The sequence below is a fragment of the Dysidea avara genome, chromosome 10, assembly GCF_963678975.1.
Source record: "Dysidea avara chromosome 10, odDysAvar1.4, whole genome shotgun sequence".
Classification (NCBI taxonomy): domain Eukaryota; kingdom Metazoa; phylum Porifera; class Demospongiae; order Dictyoceratida; family Dysideidae; genus Dysidea; species Dysidea avara.
The window spans coordinates 7211036-7227077 of record NC_089281.1 but is presented as its reverse complement, the minus strand read 5'-3'; the positions used below and the strand labels follow the sequence as shown (position 1 = coordinate 7227077).

Below are 16042 nucleotides of genomic sequence, written 5' to 3'. Positions count from 1 at the left end.
CACTGAACATTCACTGAGTTCATACAACCATATACCATCCTGGTCAGACATAATAAACACTATTCACTCAGTGGTGTTTGAAAATTCACTGAGACAAATTCTGACTTTACAGTGCTACATAATACAATTGGATAGCTATGATATAGCACTATGAAAATAAACAGCCAATAATTGTGTAGAACAGACAATGTAATATTATTTATTTGGTTTTGTAATTATTGTTGGGCTGTAATTAGAAATTTGAGTTGTTGCTGTACCTTAATTAGAAGTGCACGTGTAACGGTTGTTGTATAATTGAATTGAGTTGTTGGTGACTACATTGGTAGCAAAGGATGGTTACCCAGCGCCACACATCAGTTTACCCAGACCGTTCGCTTCGGGAGATGTCGTGGAATGGTTTCAACGATACGAAATTTGTTGTCGAGCGAACGCGTGGGACGCGGAGAAGAAAGCCCTGAAGCTACCAACACTTTTAGAAGGTGAAGCTCTCGCCGTATGGCTCGAATTGACTGAAGAACAACAAAAGGACTATGATGGTACCAAAGCTAAGATAATTGATGCCATTATGCCGATGCGGTTTGTTTCTCTGGATGACTTCCACAAGCGATCACTGCTCCCTGGGGAGTCCCTCACTGTATGTCCACCAACTGAAACAGCTACTTATGCAGGCTATGCCTGGTATTGCTGATGCAGCGAGAGACCAATTGTTAGTGCACCAGTTTCTGTCCGGCTTACCACAAGAAGTTAGCAAACAACTTCGTGCTATGGGAGCTACCAATTCCTTGAAAATGGCAGTAGAACGTGCTAGAGTATTAATGACTGTGGAACAGCACAGTGATGCCACAGCTGCTGTAAAGATGCAACACTCAAGTGAGTTTCACCAACTGCAACAACAACTCACCACTAGGGACCCGTCGATTTCGCCAGCAAAATTTTTGGCATAATGGTTGGGTAAAAGCAATGAGCAAAATGCTGGCATAATAGGTGCAACTTTTGTGGAGTGGACATAAAAATTGCACAAAAGATCGAGATACTCTAATAGAACAGTCAGACAAGCTAAAATATCGACAATGCATAGCTAATTGTTACAGGAACAACAAGTGACAATCGAGATACCCTAATAAAACAGTCACACATGTTAAGCAATATTAGCTGGCTTCTTGCTTTACATGTTAGAAGTAATTTCTGATCGAGATACTCTAATAGAACAGTAACTTTAAGGCGAAACTATAGCTTTGCACTTGGAAATATTCAATTAACAAAGATCAGTGCTGAGCAAAATTTATAATTCTTGAGCAAAATATGGAGCATAATAGGTGAAAAATAAAAGAATTGCTGGAAAGAAAAATAGGTAGAAAAAAAAGCAAAATAGACTGGTCCCTACTCACCACCTTAACTGAGCAAGTTGCTGCCTTATCAGTAGCTCAACCTAGCATTTCCACAGGAACCTCTCGGAAACGATGTTTTCTGTGCAACAAAGTTGGTCACCTTCAATATGCTTGTCCAAACCAACGACCAAGATATGACAATCGTCGTTGTTTCATTTGTAATGAACCAGGACATCTCCGGCGAGTGTTCCCGTAGGGAAACGGGCAAGGGGCGACTGCAATGGGCAGCAGTTGCCCCGGTCAACCATAGACCCACCAGTGGTCACTGTGGCCACTATCAAGAGCAAGGCCACAGTGAGAATGGGGGAGGTGGGTAATACTACAGTTGAGGTCATGTTTGACTCAGGATCTGCTGTATCCCTTCTGCGGAAGAGTGACATGAACCAGATGTCTTCAGTACAGCACATGCACAAGCAACCCAGAGTCAGATTGATCACGGCTGCTGGTGAACCACTACCTGTGGTAGGGCTGGTGCAAGTACCAGTGCAAGTGGGTAACTTCAAGACCACACATGACTTTTTGGTGGTAGATTGTCTCATTTATCCTGTTATTTTAGGAGTATACTTTCTTCATAAGAATGCACTTACCTTGGATTTCACTTCCACACCTGTCAGTGTTTATCATAGTGGTACTGTTCTGGAGACCTCACCGGAAATGGGAGAATTGTGGAATAGGGAGCAGCATGCCAAGAGTAAACGGTGTGCAGCAGCTATAGCAAGTGATGAAAGTCCCAACATGATAGATGACTGTAGTATTCCTAAGTATGGTAATGCACCACAATTTGATGTACCTTGTTGTGTAGACGATGAAATAAACACATTATTGACAAAGTATCAATGCTTGTTCAAAACTGTTCAAAACTGTTCCAGGTGTGACTACATTGACCTATCATCACATTCCCACAACTGGTAACCCAGTACGTGTACCACCAAGACAAATACCTGCTCACTACAAGGAGGAAGTGGAATGCCAGGTTCAACAAATGCTACAGAAGGGTCCGTGTGATAGAAGAGAGCAGCAGTCCGTGGATGTCACCAGCAGTTTTCGTATGGAAGAAGAGTGGAGAAATTCGTCTTTGTGTTGATTATCGTGAGCTGAATAAGAAAACGCAAAAGGATGCATATCCTTTACCATTACCTGATGAGGTGCAGGATAAATTAGCTGGATCGACAATTTTTACCACCCTTGACCTACACTCAGGATAATGGCAACTTCCTGTTCATCCGGAAGACTGTTTCAAGACGGCCTTTTGCCCTGGACCAGGCATGGGGCTTTTTCAGTTTCGATGCATGCCATTTGGTTTGACAGGTGCCCCTAGTTCCTTTCAACGCTTGATGAACCAGATTTTCCGTGGCCTTTCATTCGTCACCACTTACATTGATGACATTCTAGTACATTCCACTGACAAGAAGCAGCACTTAATACACCTACAGGAAGTATTTGACTGTCTTAAGCAAGCAGGGCTTACCTTGAGAGGAAGGAAGTGTCATTTAGGCATGTCTGAGGTATCATATCTAGGTCATGTGTTTTCAGGTAGAGGAATGGCACCAGATAAGCAGAAAGTATCCGCAGTTCAGGAATGGCCCACGCCTCACAGCGCGACAGACATACGAACATTCGTAGGCTTGGCTTCTTATTACCGCTGATACATTCCCAATTTTTCTGATATTGCACGGCCCTTGCATCACCTTACCCAGAAAGATGTTATATTTACATGGGATACCCCCCAGGCCATTGCCTTTAGCACCTTGAAGAAAGCACTAGTTGAAGCACCAGTTTTGTCATATCCAAGGTTCGATGCTAATGCTCCTATGTTTGTTTTGCAAACTGATGCCAGTTCTGTTGGCTTGGGAGCTGTGCTTGAACAGAATGGTAATGTCATTGCTTATGCAAGCAGGGCCCTTAATAGTGCTGAACGACACTATAGTGTTATCCAGAAGGAATGTTTGGCTACTGTTTTTGCAACAAAGCAATTCCGTCACTACCTCCTTGGAAGACATTTCCAGTTATTAACAGACCACTGCCCTTTACAATGGCTATCATCTCAGAAGATGGAAGGCCTCTTGTACAGATGGGCACTAGCACTGCAGGAGTATAATTTCACCATTAAATACCGTAAGGGTTGTTTAAATAATAATGCTGATGCTTTGTCATGTTCCATATCACATTCAGTTAGTGCAGCTACCCGTGTGCTTACGGACACCTTTAAGGACCAACTACAGACAGCTCAACATGATGACCCCATCGTAAAGCAAGTACACACAGCCCTGCAAACATCATCAGAGAAGCCTAGTGGTAGGAAGTGGCGCACTCATACGTTTTCGTCAATTGTGGACACAATTGAAGTTAATTGATGGTGTATTGTGTCGTGTGTATGCTCCAGGACCTACCAGTGATGTATTGACAGTTCCAGTGATGCCTCATTCCTTGCAGCAGCAAGCCCTTCAGCACTCCCACAATGATCCTTCAGCTGGCCACCAAGGTGCTGACAAAATTCTGGCAAGGTTGCGAGAAGAATACTATTGGGTAAATATGTCCCAAGATGTGGAGAGGTATTGTCGTGAATGTGTAGAATGTCAGCAAGCCAAACTGCCATTGCCTAGCAGAGCACCACTCACTTCCATGCCTATTGGAAAGCCATGGCAGATGGTAGCTGTTGATGTTTTGACAGTTCCAGTCACACAGAAGGGCAGTCGTTATCTATTGGTGGCTCAAGATTATTTTACAAAGTGGGCAGATGCCATTCCCTATCTGCCTGTACCATTACTACTGCTCTGATCAAACTTTTTTCTGTACTGGGGATGCCAGATGTAGTCCATTCAGATCAAGGTCGTAATTTTGAGAGTGCCATGCTCAAACAGTCTCTGGAAGCCTTTGGAATAGCAAAATCTAGAACCACCGCATACCATCCAGAGGGCGATGGCATGGTTGAACGATTTAATCGTTCGTTACTGCAGTTATTACGAGTGTATGTTGATACACAGTCTGACTGGGAAAGACATCTCCTGCTAGCCTTGTATGCCTATCGCACTGCAGTCCATGCATCAACTGGTACATCTCCACATCTTTTGATGTTTGGCAGACCACCACACTCACCACTGTATGCCTCACTCCATAATTTTGACTCTACATCTTATCAATTTCATCTTCGTGACCAGCTGGCCAAATTGAAAGACTTTGTGGAGTCCAATATAGTGGCGTCGTCAGCTACTCAGAAGAACTACTATGATAAACAGTCTTCCTTAAGAAAATTTAGTGTCAATGATCGTGTGTGGCTTTCCGTACCAGTTGCGGGAAAGCTCGATCCCAAATGGGAGGGAGGGTGGAAGGTGACAAGCGTGACAAGCCCAGTGACAGTTGCAATTTCAGATGGCAAAAGAAACAAGGTTATTCATATTAATAGGCTTCACCATCGAATACAGCCAATGGAATCTGATGGACATGCCGCTGAAAGCTCATCTATGCAACAGTGGAGGCCTCCTGAAGTTGAACATTTTGTTGAAGAGACGTCGACTGGACCCCGCCGTAACCCCCCAAGAGCTAGAAGACCACCTGATTACTATCGTCCATGAGCTTGAGGACAAGCTCACACTAAATGGGGGCGTGTGTAGAACAGACAATGTAATATTATTTATTTGGTTTTGTAATTATTGTTGGGCTGTAATTAGAAATTTGAGTTGTTGCTGTACCTTAATTAGAAGTGCACGTGTAACAGTTGTTGTATAATTGAATTGAGTTGTTGGTGACTACAATTGTAACAACTGTCATTGTAGAAAATCAGTGTCTGAACCAGTTTTGCAAGCATTGTTCAAACACTGTCTTACAAAAAGTATGACATTCTACTACTCCAATACAACAGTCATTTCAAAAATGCAAAACACATAATATGCTCATACTGGCAACTTCCACTACACGTGTGATGTATTTAGCAGCGTACACATATTAATCAGGTAACTGACTGAGCTGTACCTTAACACTGTTGCTGATGTATTGCTAATCTTCTCCAGTAACTTTTTAGGTGCAATAGCAAACAACACTTTGAAAACTGTGACCTTCGTACGAGTTGGCATGACAGAGGTATCAACCTAAAAGGAAACAAAATACCTATAAATTCTATAGCATTTGCAAACATGCACACCAACTACATTACACACAAACCTTTAACATGTTTAGCAAATGTTTGACATTGCTTTCTAAGTGATCTCGTTTGCTAAGTAAATAAGTTAACCTACAGCAAAGCAAGCTCAATACTCGTTCATCTTCAAAGTAATCACCTTTTATAATTATCATCATCTTCAGCAGTATTCTCCTCATCAACACAACTGAATGATATGTTAGTCTAGAATATATCCCATAATTATCAATCATGTGAGATCATATGATCTCATGTGATGCAATATGACATCCCATGGACTTTATCCAAAATGACGTCACGAGCACAAGATGACCGCATTATTTGTGGGACTAATGTACAGGCGCCTATGGAGAAATTGTTTTTATAGATCATACTTCAACCAGGGAGGGAGATATCGACCTCTAAGCAACAGGTATGGTTACAAGACAACACAATGAACGATTTGTATTGCATGCTGGAAAATTACACTCGTTTGCAATGGCTTTTGTTACTTTATACATACCCATACCTGTTGGTTACTGGTTGCTTTACAAGTGAAATATGATGGATCAAAACAATTTCTCCATAGGCACCTGTACATTAGTCCCCCAAATAATGCGGCCTTCTTGTGCTCCATGACGTCATTGTGGATAAAGTCCATACTTGTGTGATATCCTGGTCCACTGTTGTGTCATGTGATCTCCCTCTGGAGTGTAGCCAGGTCTGCAGGGGGGTGGGGTTAGAAGCTAGCAATACATAAGAGGTGATAGAAGAGTACACTCACATCTAGTAACTTGCTCTGTATCTTGCTGAACTTCAGCTGGGGCTTTAGTGCCAGTAATTTATCAACAACTTCATGAACTAGAAAGGAATACAATACTGTATATAGGAAAGTTTATAATGATATTTAGCTTATTAAAATTCATTTTTATATTCAAGATGGGTCAGGTGGGCCTGAGAAGCAACTATTAAGTTGACATGACCTAACCTTATTATGGACAAGATATTTCATTAAATAACTGAGATTTCACTAAATAACTGAGCGTTCCACTAAATGAACGTTGTATTAGAGTGTGTAGAAATGAGGACATGACAGATACTCACCAGGGATAGTCCCTAGTTGAGGCACATCAGTGTACAGACTTGTGATGACCAGCCCAATAGTTTCTGCCTGTGCCACATACTGGGGTAATGCTATATTGTATTCAACCAACAACTGTTCAGCCATGGCTGCCTGGTAGGCTTTTGTTAACTGGTCAAGTGATGATGTAGCCTTCTCCTTCTCCTAATATGTATTTACAAGACATTGCAGGGTTCTGGTGAGGTTTACGTATGGTGGAAGTTTGGAGTGACCCAAACTTAAATTAACACAAAATTCTGAATATTACCTTATGCAAAGGCAGATTGGTTCTATGCATAACAGATTATCATACTTTTGGTGAGGTTGCAATTGCTTGACATTTCTTAACCAACTCTATTGCCTTCTGCAACACTTTAGCACGTTTATCAGCTACGTGTACAAATTAAATCACAAACTCAAAGCCACAATTGAAAGTGTTACCATCTTCAGGTGACTTGAGTTGCCTCACGGCCCACTTTGCTGCACTAATGGCAACGCTGATGTCATCAATCTTTGAGATAATCTCAACAATGTTGTCAATGACGATGTCCTTAGGATGTGCAGCAAACTCATTCTTGATAGCCAGACCATAACAATTCTCAGCTGAAATCTGCAATACAGCCAACACACACAGCAATGAGCTGAAACAATATGCACACATTCACTAGACCAATGAATAATTCAATGAAGAGTTCTATTACCATTAACTTAACATGTTCTACCACCACTGTTCCAAGGACTAAGTGTTATAACAATAGGACTAACATGACTACAGTAAGAGATCCTCCTCTTATGGTGGGAGAACCTCTACAAAACAACACATTATCAGATAAAATTAATTCATTATGAATATTCCACCTTAATACCTTCCACTACTGAGCTTATATAGTAGTGTATGTGAGAAGTGATTATGGGTTTTAGTTATTTCACCATAGACATGGAATTTAGGAATCGCAGCATTGCCAACATGTCATTCACTAAGCAGCCTAAATTTGGTGAATTGCAGTTAGCTAATTTCGTAAGATCAAAAGTTACAATCAGGGGTGGATCCAGGAGCTGGCAAGGGGAGGGGCACAAACAGACTAAGTTGTAGGTGGTTGGGGAGAGCAAATTCTCTTAATTCTTAGCTGTAAATTTTTGAAGCAGCAAATAATCACTTCTTGGTGGTGTCTTACTGTTGAATTTTGCCATTTTGGCCTTTGTAAATGGTTGTGAAGTCTTAAAACACAAGCAACACAATAATTATGTTAGAGGCACTTTGTACACACAAAGGTGCTGGGTGACAGTTTGACAGTTGGTTTCAGGTGAGTTAGCATGCAATAAATAGGTAGTATTATGTATATTGTCATGAGTGACATAAATTGATTTTGGCCTGACAGGGTTTAGTATTTCAATCAAAAGAAGTATGGCTAGCCCCAAATGCCCCATCCTGGATCTGTCATTGATAATGGACATTTTTTCAGGGCAGCAGGCGGGTGGGCAGACAGGTAGTCAGTTAATAAATAAACATTCTGATACTAGGGATTTGGGATTGCTTTGAAGGCATCTTTGTGCTTGATTAACCAATAAAGCCCAAACCTCCACAATCCCTACTATACAATGCTATCATACTGTATGATTTACTACAATACATCACCTCCATACCACCACCACATCAACTAACTACTGTTAAGACAGCGTAAAACAGGCAGAATGATTTTTAAAAACACAACCATTTTGAGAAGAAGAGTTAGAGAAGGTTGAAAACACAAAAAAGAATGACTTTTGACTATTGAAACACTACCGGATAAGCTCCACTGCATAATGTAGTTTTCAAAGTTTAGCACACTATCAAGGTCCTACAACAGGTTTCACTGTCATCCTAATGTCTTTGGTCATAAACAAGAAAGATGAAGACAGGGAGCCTCATTCAAGAAGATGCTTAAGAATCTTTTCTAGATGCAGATGCTAGCTCTGTGCTCTTAAGTTGGGGAGTGCACGAGATTACAAAGGCCCCCCTCATTTGTGAAAACCAATGGACAATATAAACAATTGTTTGTTGCTAGAGAAATGCATCCCAAGATTTGACCATAATTTTAATGCTGGCTACCCCTAGAATCATAAGAACACAAATTTTATTACACTTATAGTGCTTTCAACCTTGTCCAGAGACAGGTATTCTTTCTACACAGGTGTCCACTGATGTATTTGTGGTTTACACATACATCACACTGAAACTACTAGTCTGTATATGAGGGACAGTTTCATAAGTCTCTAGACTTTTGCCAACACAATTTTATCCCAGAAAAAGTTATCGAATACCCTGACAGGAGATGTAGTTGCTACACTACAAAAGCACTAGAGAGAGAAATTGTCCGTGGAATTGCTGAAGCTCATGTGAACATAATAAACAATAGTCTACTCTAACTGTGTACATAGTGTAACTTCACTATATACCTACTAAATGCTTAGGCAGCTGCTGGACTATGTAACAAAAATTCTTAATGAGGCTTCACATGAATATGAGCAGGCTGTATACCATACCACTAGTTCACTAGGGCATTCCTAACTTTACCTAGTGACTAAGAAAGACAAGGAAACCTGTAGTACTGGTTTAGTCTAATTGTACCTTTAGTTCTTCAGCAATCCGCAATAGTTTGTTAATAGTATGTGGGTATAACTCAGGAGCTGTGTGGACAAGATACTTGAAATTGAGACACCATTTTATCACTCACCTAGAATTGACTCAGCTAGTGTTTCTTCTAGTAGGGCATGAAATGGAAGACGATGTTTGCTTTCAGCAGGCAAACTTTTATCCTGCACAACCATGCTATCGGCTATTTCAGCATTAACTGCAAGGTGATGTTGGTAGAATTGTAGTTCACATTGAGGCGGTGCAGAAACACGTGAATACTGTTGTAGTTGCCTCAGTAATGAAAGATTCTGCCAGACAAAATCATTTAAAGATTGAATTACAATAAATATATCTCAAACCTCCGATGGTGACCATTCTTCAGTGCCAAATAATTTCAACTGTTCCAGCACAAAACTGATTCTTTCATAGTCGTATGGACTTATCTGTAACATACCTTAACATTACGCTACTCTAATGCAGCAATCGCAACCTTGTCTAGCAGATCACAGAAGAATTTCTCAAGCCATTCAGAGTTTTTCAGTAGTTCTACAATATCACTTGTGACACCTTGATATCCATGAGGCCACTCTTCCAATGCAATTGTGAGATAGTGTACCAATACTTCATCACAATCAAGATTGTAGTCTCTGCGAGAACCAAAGTGAATTAACATGTAGATTCTTTGACTGGGAAAACTGGACCTCCTATCCAGCTGCCATTGCTATGTTTGACACTTACTTGCAGTAGTCTAGTATCATAGAGAGAGGAATCCTTGGTTCCTTCATCATGCTACTGACAACCTTCCATCCTGCTGACTTGTCTCCCGCCATTGCAACTGGAACCTGTATGAGATACACCACCAATTATAGCCTATCATAAAGCAATATACACAATTGGGGGTACCCTAAACAGCATTGGACACAACAAACTCAAACAGGGTGAGAAGGGAAAAATAAATTCTAACGTGCCACATACAAGCAATCTATATAATTATTACTGTCGATTACTTAAAGAACTACAAACTTGTGTGCCAGAGCCAGGTGAATCGGTTCATCCACACATCCAGTGTCACTGAAAGTCTTAGCTTCTGTTCATGACACAACCTGAAATTCAATCCAACCTGGTAACATGAATGGCATAGAGAGGTTGCAATTATTATTGCTGGTCTGGGGAGTCCAATGAGGCAGTAACACACACTCACATATTTGAGAGTAGACAGTCACCAGGGACAACTATTTTAGAATGAACAAGGTCACCAAGTTCTGCAGCAGTAACAAATTCAGCAACCAAGTAATTTAGTATAGCGTCAGCAGGCATTCTCCTATTAAAATGGTTGGAACATTACATACTCTTGTTGCAGAGGAGGTTGGACACACTTTAAGCACAGAAATTATCGATCTCAGTATAATGCAGTGAGACATCATTGTTCCATTTACAAAATACGTATGTGACAAGTCTGGTGAAGTTGTATGTACACCAAACTGCAACTTATTAATTTCACCCAGAACTCAAGAGCTTTTACAAAACAAACAGGGTTCTGCCCACACTGGTCGGCAGTGGTTCAAAGGGACCAGTACTTCTAAAAACCGACCAGTACCCTCTTAAATCCAACCAGTACAATTCTTACATATATCACTGATGTACATACAGTATACTCTAATATAACACACAGCATATATATATCAGTTCATGTCTTTAGGCCACCACTAAGGAATTCCCGGGCACAACCCTGAACAAACTACATTGCCTTGAAGTTTACGTAAAGTACAATCTGAATATCCAACAAACCCCAGCAAATCCCATTGCTTTCAGTTTTGTATTGTGACTATTGAGGGTGACGTGAAATGCCAAATAAAACAATGCAATTAAGGGCAATATATTTAGGTGGTGCTTAAAGCATTCAACCTCCTCTGTTCTTGTTGAGCAAATAATTAATATCACAGTTGACTATGCATGAGATGCTATTACAGTGTAGTACAGCTGGGTTACATATCAGTTGTGACAACACTTTTGTGATCATAGATGCATCCGGAGGAGTTGTATAATATTCCACTGCTACACAACTCATCAGCAGCCATGTTCAGACACTAGAGATGGCAGGACAATATTGTCCCAGGCACACAATCCAACAAAGCCTTTGAGTTTGGCAGATGACATTTGGCTTCTTTCAACTGACCAGCCAGCATCACCATTTATTTGTGATTTCCTAAAGCACAGACTACATGTATACTATAATTATAAGAAACCTCTTTGGGTCAAGTCTCTTCACTTTACTATGGAGATGAGGAAGCTGCTCAGAATAGCTCATCGCAGACTTGAACAATACATATCTTTAAGGTTCAAAGATGTATATGCCAAGCAGGAAAACACACACACACTACAGATAACAGTGAACAGAGTGAACAGTTTAAAATTGTTAGCCCAAGAGATGCAGGTGAAAAGGATGCAGGCATTGCTACAGTCCTCCACCAGTCAAATACAACCATTCCCACCTGCTATTATGCAATGCTACAAAGCCCTCAGTTCCCCTCATTACTCTAACTCAATCCAAGGAACCTAACCAGGTATGTATTATTGAAAGTCTTCAGGTCTGTCACATGTAGAGTGGGACCGTGAGAGGTTAAGTTGAGAAACCTCCAGTTGTGTTTCAACACCTCAGGACTACATTTATATTTCACCATACATGCTAACCTTGTATGGCTCCAGTTTCCTACCCCAGCTGGCATGTTTGTAGTAGTCCCCAGCTAGACTGGTCACCTCATGATCACCAGTAACACTGCCATAGTCCAACCCTAACTGACACATGCCCTATAGGGATTTTTATGAAACAAAATAAGCACAGACGTCTCATGTGATCACACATAGACACCAGATGACATCACAATAAGATCACATGATGTAATATGACATCACAGATTGTACAAGACACTTACACAACCTGTATGGTAGTATAGTGACCACTATCCATCCTGTGATGTAACCCCTCCAAGGATAACTGTTTACGACTGGTTTGTGGTTGACATGACAGCAGCAGTGACAAGCCATAGAAGTGCTCCAATCTCTTGGCTGACAAAACCTGAAGAGAAAATGGAAATTGGCAGCTACATTTAGCAACAAAAATTATCATCTATAAGACTGGTACCAGGAATACAGACGCATCAGGTAAACTGAAAGAGTGGAAGCACAGTACATCATAGCAACACTATTAAAGAGTAGAAATCAGTTACTGCGTGCCCAACTAAAGCAAGCTATCATCCTGAATGGTTCACATTGTATGCTAACCAGGGCCAGCCTACCTTGTGTTATGCCACTAGCTCAACTGACTCACAGAGCAGTTTTATTTGCCATGTTGTACCCAGGGTTAGAAAGTAGTGCGAAAAGTGATAAGTTTTCATTGTTTTACCTTTGACATCATTGTCTTCAACAAGCCATTAATGGCAAAACCACACTCCTTTATCATCTGTGCCTGTGTATACAGTAGTGACACATCAAGTAGTGTTGTTAGCAGGTTCACCTTGGGTGGGATGTGCTTCCCTGACAGGTTTGATGTCTCCTGCTGCAGGTAGTGGTGGTAGGTCTACAGGAATATACAGGAATATTGTACTACGCATTGTTGATTAGTAAAAGGATGGAGGGAGCAAGAACAATTATATTCATCAACTGTAGGGCTGTCAAAACTCTGCAAAAAATATATGGCATTTCTTCTCTCATAAATTTAATTTAAAAGTGGCACAATAAATGGACGATATCTGCAATGACGTTTTCTGACATCACAAAACAAAATGGCTGTGCTAGTGTGGGGACTTTGTACAGGGAGGTATTGGGCGAGATAGTGTTTCCCTATGATAGCGTTTATAAATTCGAAAAAGGGTGAAGGTGAGGCATATAGTATATAATGCAATACAAATAAGCCTAGTTGTGTCCGAATTTAAAATTTTCGGTCTGCTTTCCTTATTGGAACACGTTTTGCCTCGTAACGGTACGTGTACTACTTCTTACCTTTATTATCTCGTGGTTCCAAGTGTAGAAAACTATAGACAACATTCATTTCGAATACTGTGTGCTAAAGTCTCTGAAGCCCCCACACTAACACGGCCATTTTATCAATTATGACATCAAATTTCGTCATTGCGGATGTTGTTCATTGCACGTCCTGTTAAACAGTTTAGGCATTATAATTGTTTGTGATGACCTGGCCAAGATGCTTCTGTAATAACACACATTTTCTAGGAAGAGTTGGTACGTTTATTATTCATTTTACTTAGTTAAATACTGCGACATCTATTACTTTAGTTATAAATCAATGCAGTGACTATTCAAACTCAACCACTACTCAATACTTGAAATGATGTTTAAGCCCTTACTTTCAAAATTGATTGTGACACTACTCGAGTGCGGCTACTACAGTAGGGGACATTAAAAAGTTTACATTTCGGTATTTTTACAATCAAACAATTCATTTTTTCATTCTAAAATCATTTTTTAATCATAAGATGAGATGTAAACTTTTAAATGTCCCCTACTGTATTCAAGGTGCCAAGTAAATATTGTACTCCTGCAGCACCTGAAATTACAGTCAGACATCAGACAATTTTTAGCATTTATCTGACCAAATCTCATGTTGATCTGACATATTGTCAGAACCAGCTAAATACATAGCAACAATTTTCCATGTGTTTGCAGCTAGAATTGTAGCTAGCGTTCATTGTTCAATGCTTTGTAGCTATTGTGCACTCCAGTATGATATGTATAGAGTATCACAAACACTGCATTTCATGGCGAATATTTTGATAATGTCAGATAAACATTGAATATATAATAGTCTGACCATTCTTGAATTTGTTCAGACAGTTTTTCTGGACATTGTAAATTTATCATTTTAGGCTTAGTCTGCTACTTATAGATGGTACAACACAGGGTGGTTTGCTTGGTATACTCACCATCAGTGCCCAGTCCAGTGCTAACTGATGGAGCGCATTGTTAGCTAGTGGCTTGCATAGTGACAGCATAGCTGAGGACTGATCTATGTGAGAGATACAGTGAGTATGTACAAGAAATGTGATACCCAATCATATCAACAGTAGAGTGAAACACACACAGACACATGTGCACACTACAAACATACACGTGCGCATGCAGACTGTGTGTGAATGACGGACACACAGACAAACCATTGTACAGACAGACACACATATTACACACACGTACGTACGCACACACTACACACACACACACACACTTACCTGGTTTAGTACCAACAAACACTGAAGCTTCACTCATCACTAAAGGCATTATGGCCTCATAATCAAGGATCATCCCACTCTCTACATATCTTCTAGGCCAGCACCACAAATCATAACACGTATGCTCCTCCCTTATATGGTGGTGTAAACACAACAATCAATAACTAGTATGCCAGTGGCACAACATACTGTGGCTGAAACTCAATAGTAGAGAAGCTCATGTTATCCTTACACTGTCTACCAGTGATGATACACAACCTCAACACTCTCCACATCTCCACACATTCCTCCAGTTGACCTGTTGCACAAAAAAAATTAAAAAGCAGGAAAACACAGAAATTTTTTTTATAACACATATTGAACACACCTGGAGGGGAGATCATTATGGCCTTAGTTGAGAGGGTGTCCAGCAGTTCCAATAGCTTCTGTTGCTGGTCTAGACTTGACGCTGTTTCTGCTGTCACCATCTTCCACACTTCAGTCATGCATTGTTTTAAAATGATGGCCGTCTCTTTGTCAGGGTTGTTGCCCAGTGCAGTAAGAACACTATAAAAAGTTGCAACAAAGTAAAACCAATACTCTAAGTAACAGATTAGAACTTTTGAAATATAAAGTTGGGAAAGCCCCGAAAAAATTTAGAACATAAAACCATCCTGACACTGATGAATTACAGCTAGTTTACACAAACATACGATGAAAACTTTTGTTGATCCAAGTCAGGGGCCATTTCACACAGCTTCTTCAGTAATTTTCTGTAAATTTCAGTTTCACTTAGTCCAAGGAGGCTGGCCACACTGCAAGTAACATTATTCAATTGAACAAAACTTTTGCCAGGTGGGCTGTTTATCTTACCTGACAAGATTGCTTGCTGATGGCATACAGGTATTACTAGCCCCTCCAGCCTCCTGTGGAAACAAAAAGGATGACTTAATGTAACAAAAACAAAGCTGTTTTTATCATTACAAACATTTCTGAGTGAAGATATGCATATATTTTACCATACTACACAGGGAAATGCTTGGATAGTATTTTGATGTGAATGGGCAGTCACTGTCCAGGAAGGATTCCCTGAGGGGGAACGTGTCTGTTAGCATCAAAAGGTACAAGCTACCAGCATTGTTAACTATGATGTATGTGTCATATGGAATACTCAGTGAAGTAAGGACAGACACTAAAATATGTACAAGTTGAGCTAAGCCCTGAGAAAACAGCTAAAGCGAAAACAGCTAAAAACAGTGGGAATAGAGATTGTTAAAGAAACAAAGAGTCAAACAAGCCAACATGTTAAACACAAAGAGATCTCTATTTGGACTGAAATACAGAAGGATTATTAGTACTTATTTGCCCCTGACTTATGAAGAAACTACTACTATATTTTCCTTAGTTTTCTACCATACCCATTGACCAGAGTCCAAATAGAGATCTCTGTGTGCTTAACATGCTGGCTTGTTTGACTCTTGTTGCTTTACTTTTCTCTCACGTTTTAATTTTTTAAAATTGTTTTTACACTAGTATATAGTGGGTAATTATTCAAAGAGACCTAGTTTTAAAACCTGTTGATTT

The 16042-nt window shown here is 40.3% G+C and overlaps 1 protein-coding gene across 2 annotated transcripts in view; it reads right to left on the bottom strand.

Annotated features, from left to right (window-relative positions):
- The window catches only part of LOC136268244 (kinetochore-associated protein 1-like), a 58086-nt gene that overhangs the window by 5624 nt on the left and 36420 nt on the right, over positions 1–16042 (bottom strand). For both annotated transcript variants that reach the window (XM_066063524.1, XM_066063525.1), the window contains 23 exons: positions 15332–15384; positions 15172–15273; positions 14847–15025; positions 14669–14777; positions 14480–14610; positions 14177–14259; positions 12751–12813; positions 12640–12702; positions 12175–12312; positions 11928–12044; positions 9975–10078; positions 9727–9883; positions 9596–9679; positions 9337–9544; positions 9231–9289; positions 7064–7232; positions 6936–7012; positions 6607–6787; positions 6287–6363; positions 6166–6225; positions 5663–5727; positions 5547–5616; positions 5358–5473 (listed from right to left, as the gene is read on the bottom strand). In XM_066063524.1, the coding sequence (XP_065919596.1) occupies positions 5358–5473; positions 5547–5616; positions 5663–5727; positions 6166–6225; positions 6287–6363; positions 6607–6787; positions 6936–7012; positions 7064–7232; positions 9231–9289; positions 9337–9544; positions 9596–9679; positions 9727–9883; positions 9975–10078; positions 11928–12044; positions 12175–12312; positions 12640–12702; positions 12751–12813; positions 14177–14259; positions 14480–14610; positions 14669–14777; positions 14847–15025; positions 15172–15273; positions 15332–15384 (2465 nt within the window). The remainder of the gene's footprint in view (positions 1–5357; positions 5474–5546; positions 5617–5662; positions 5728–6165; positions 6226–6286; positions 6364–6606; positions 6788–6935; positions 7013–7063; positions 7233–9230; positions 9290–9336; positions 9545–9595; positions 9680–9726; positions 9884–9974; positions 10079–11927; positions 12045–12174; positions 12313–12639; positions 12703–12750; positions 12814–14176; positions 14260–14479; positions 14611–14668; positions 14778–14846; positions 15026–15171; positions 15274–15331; positions 15385–16042) is intronic.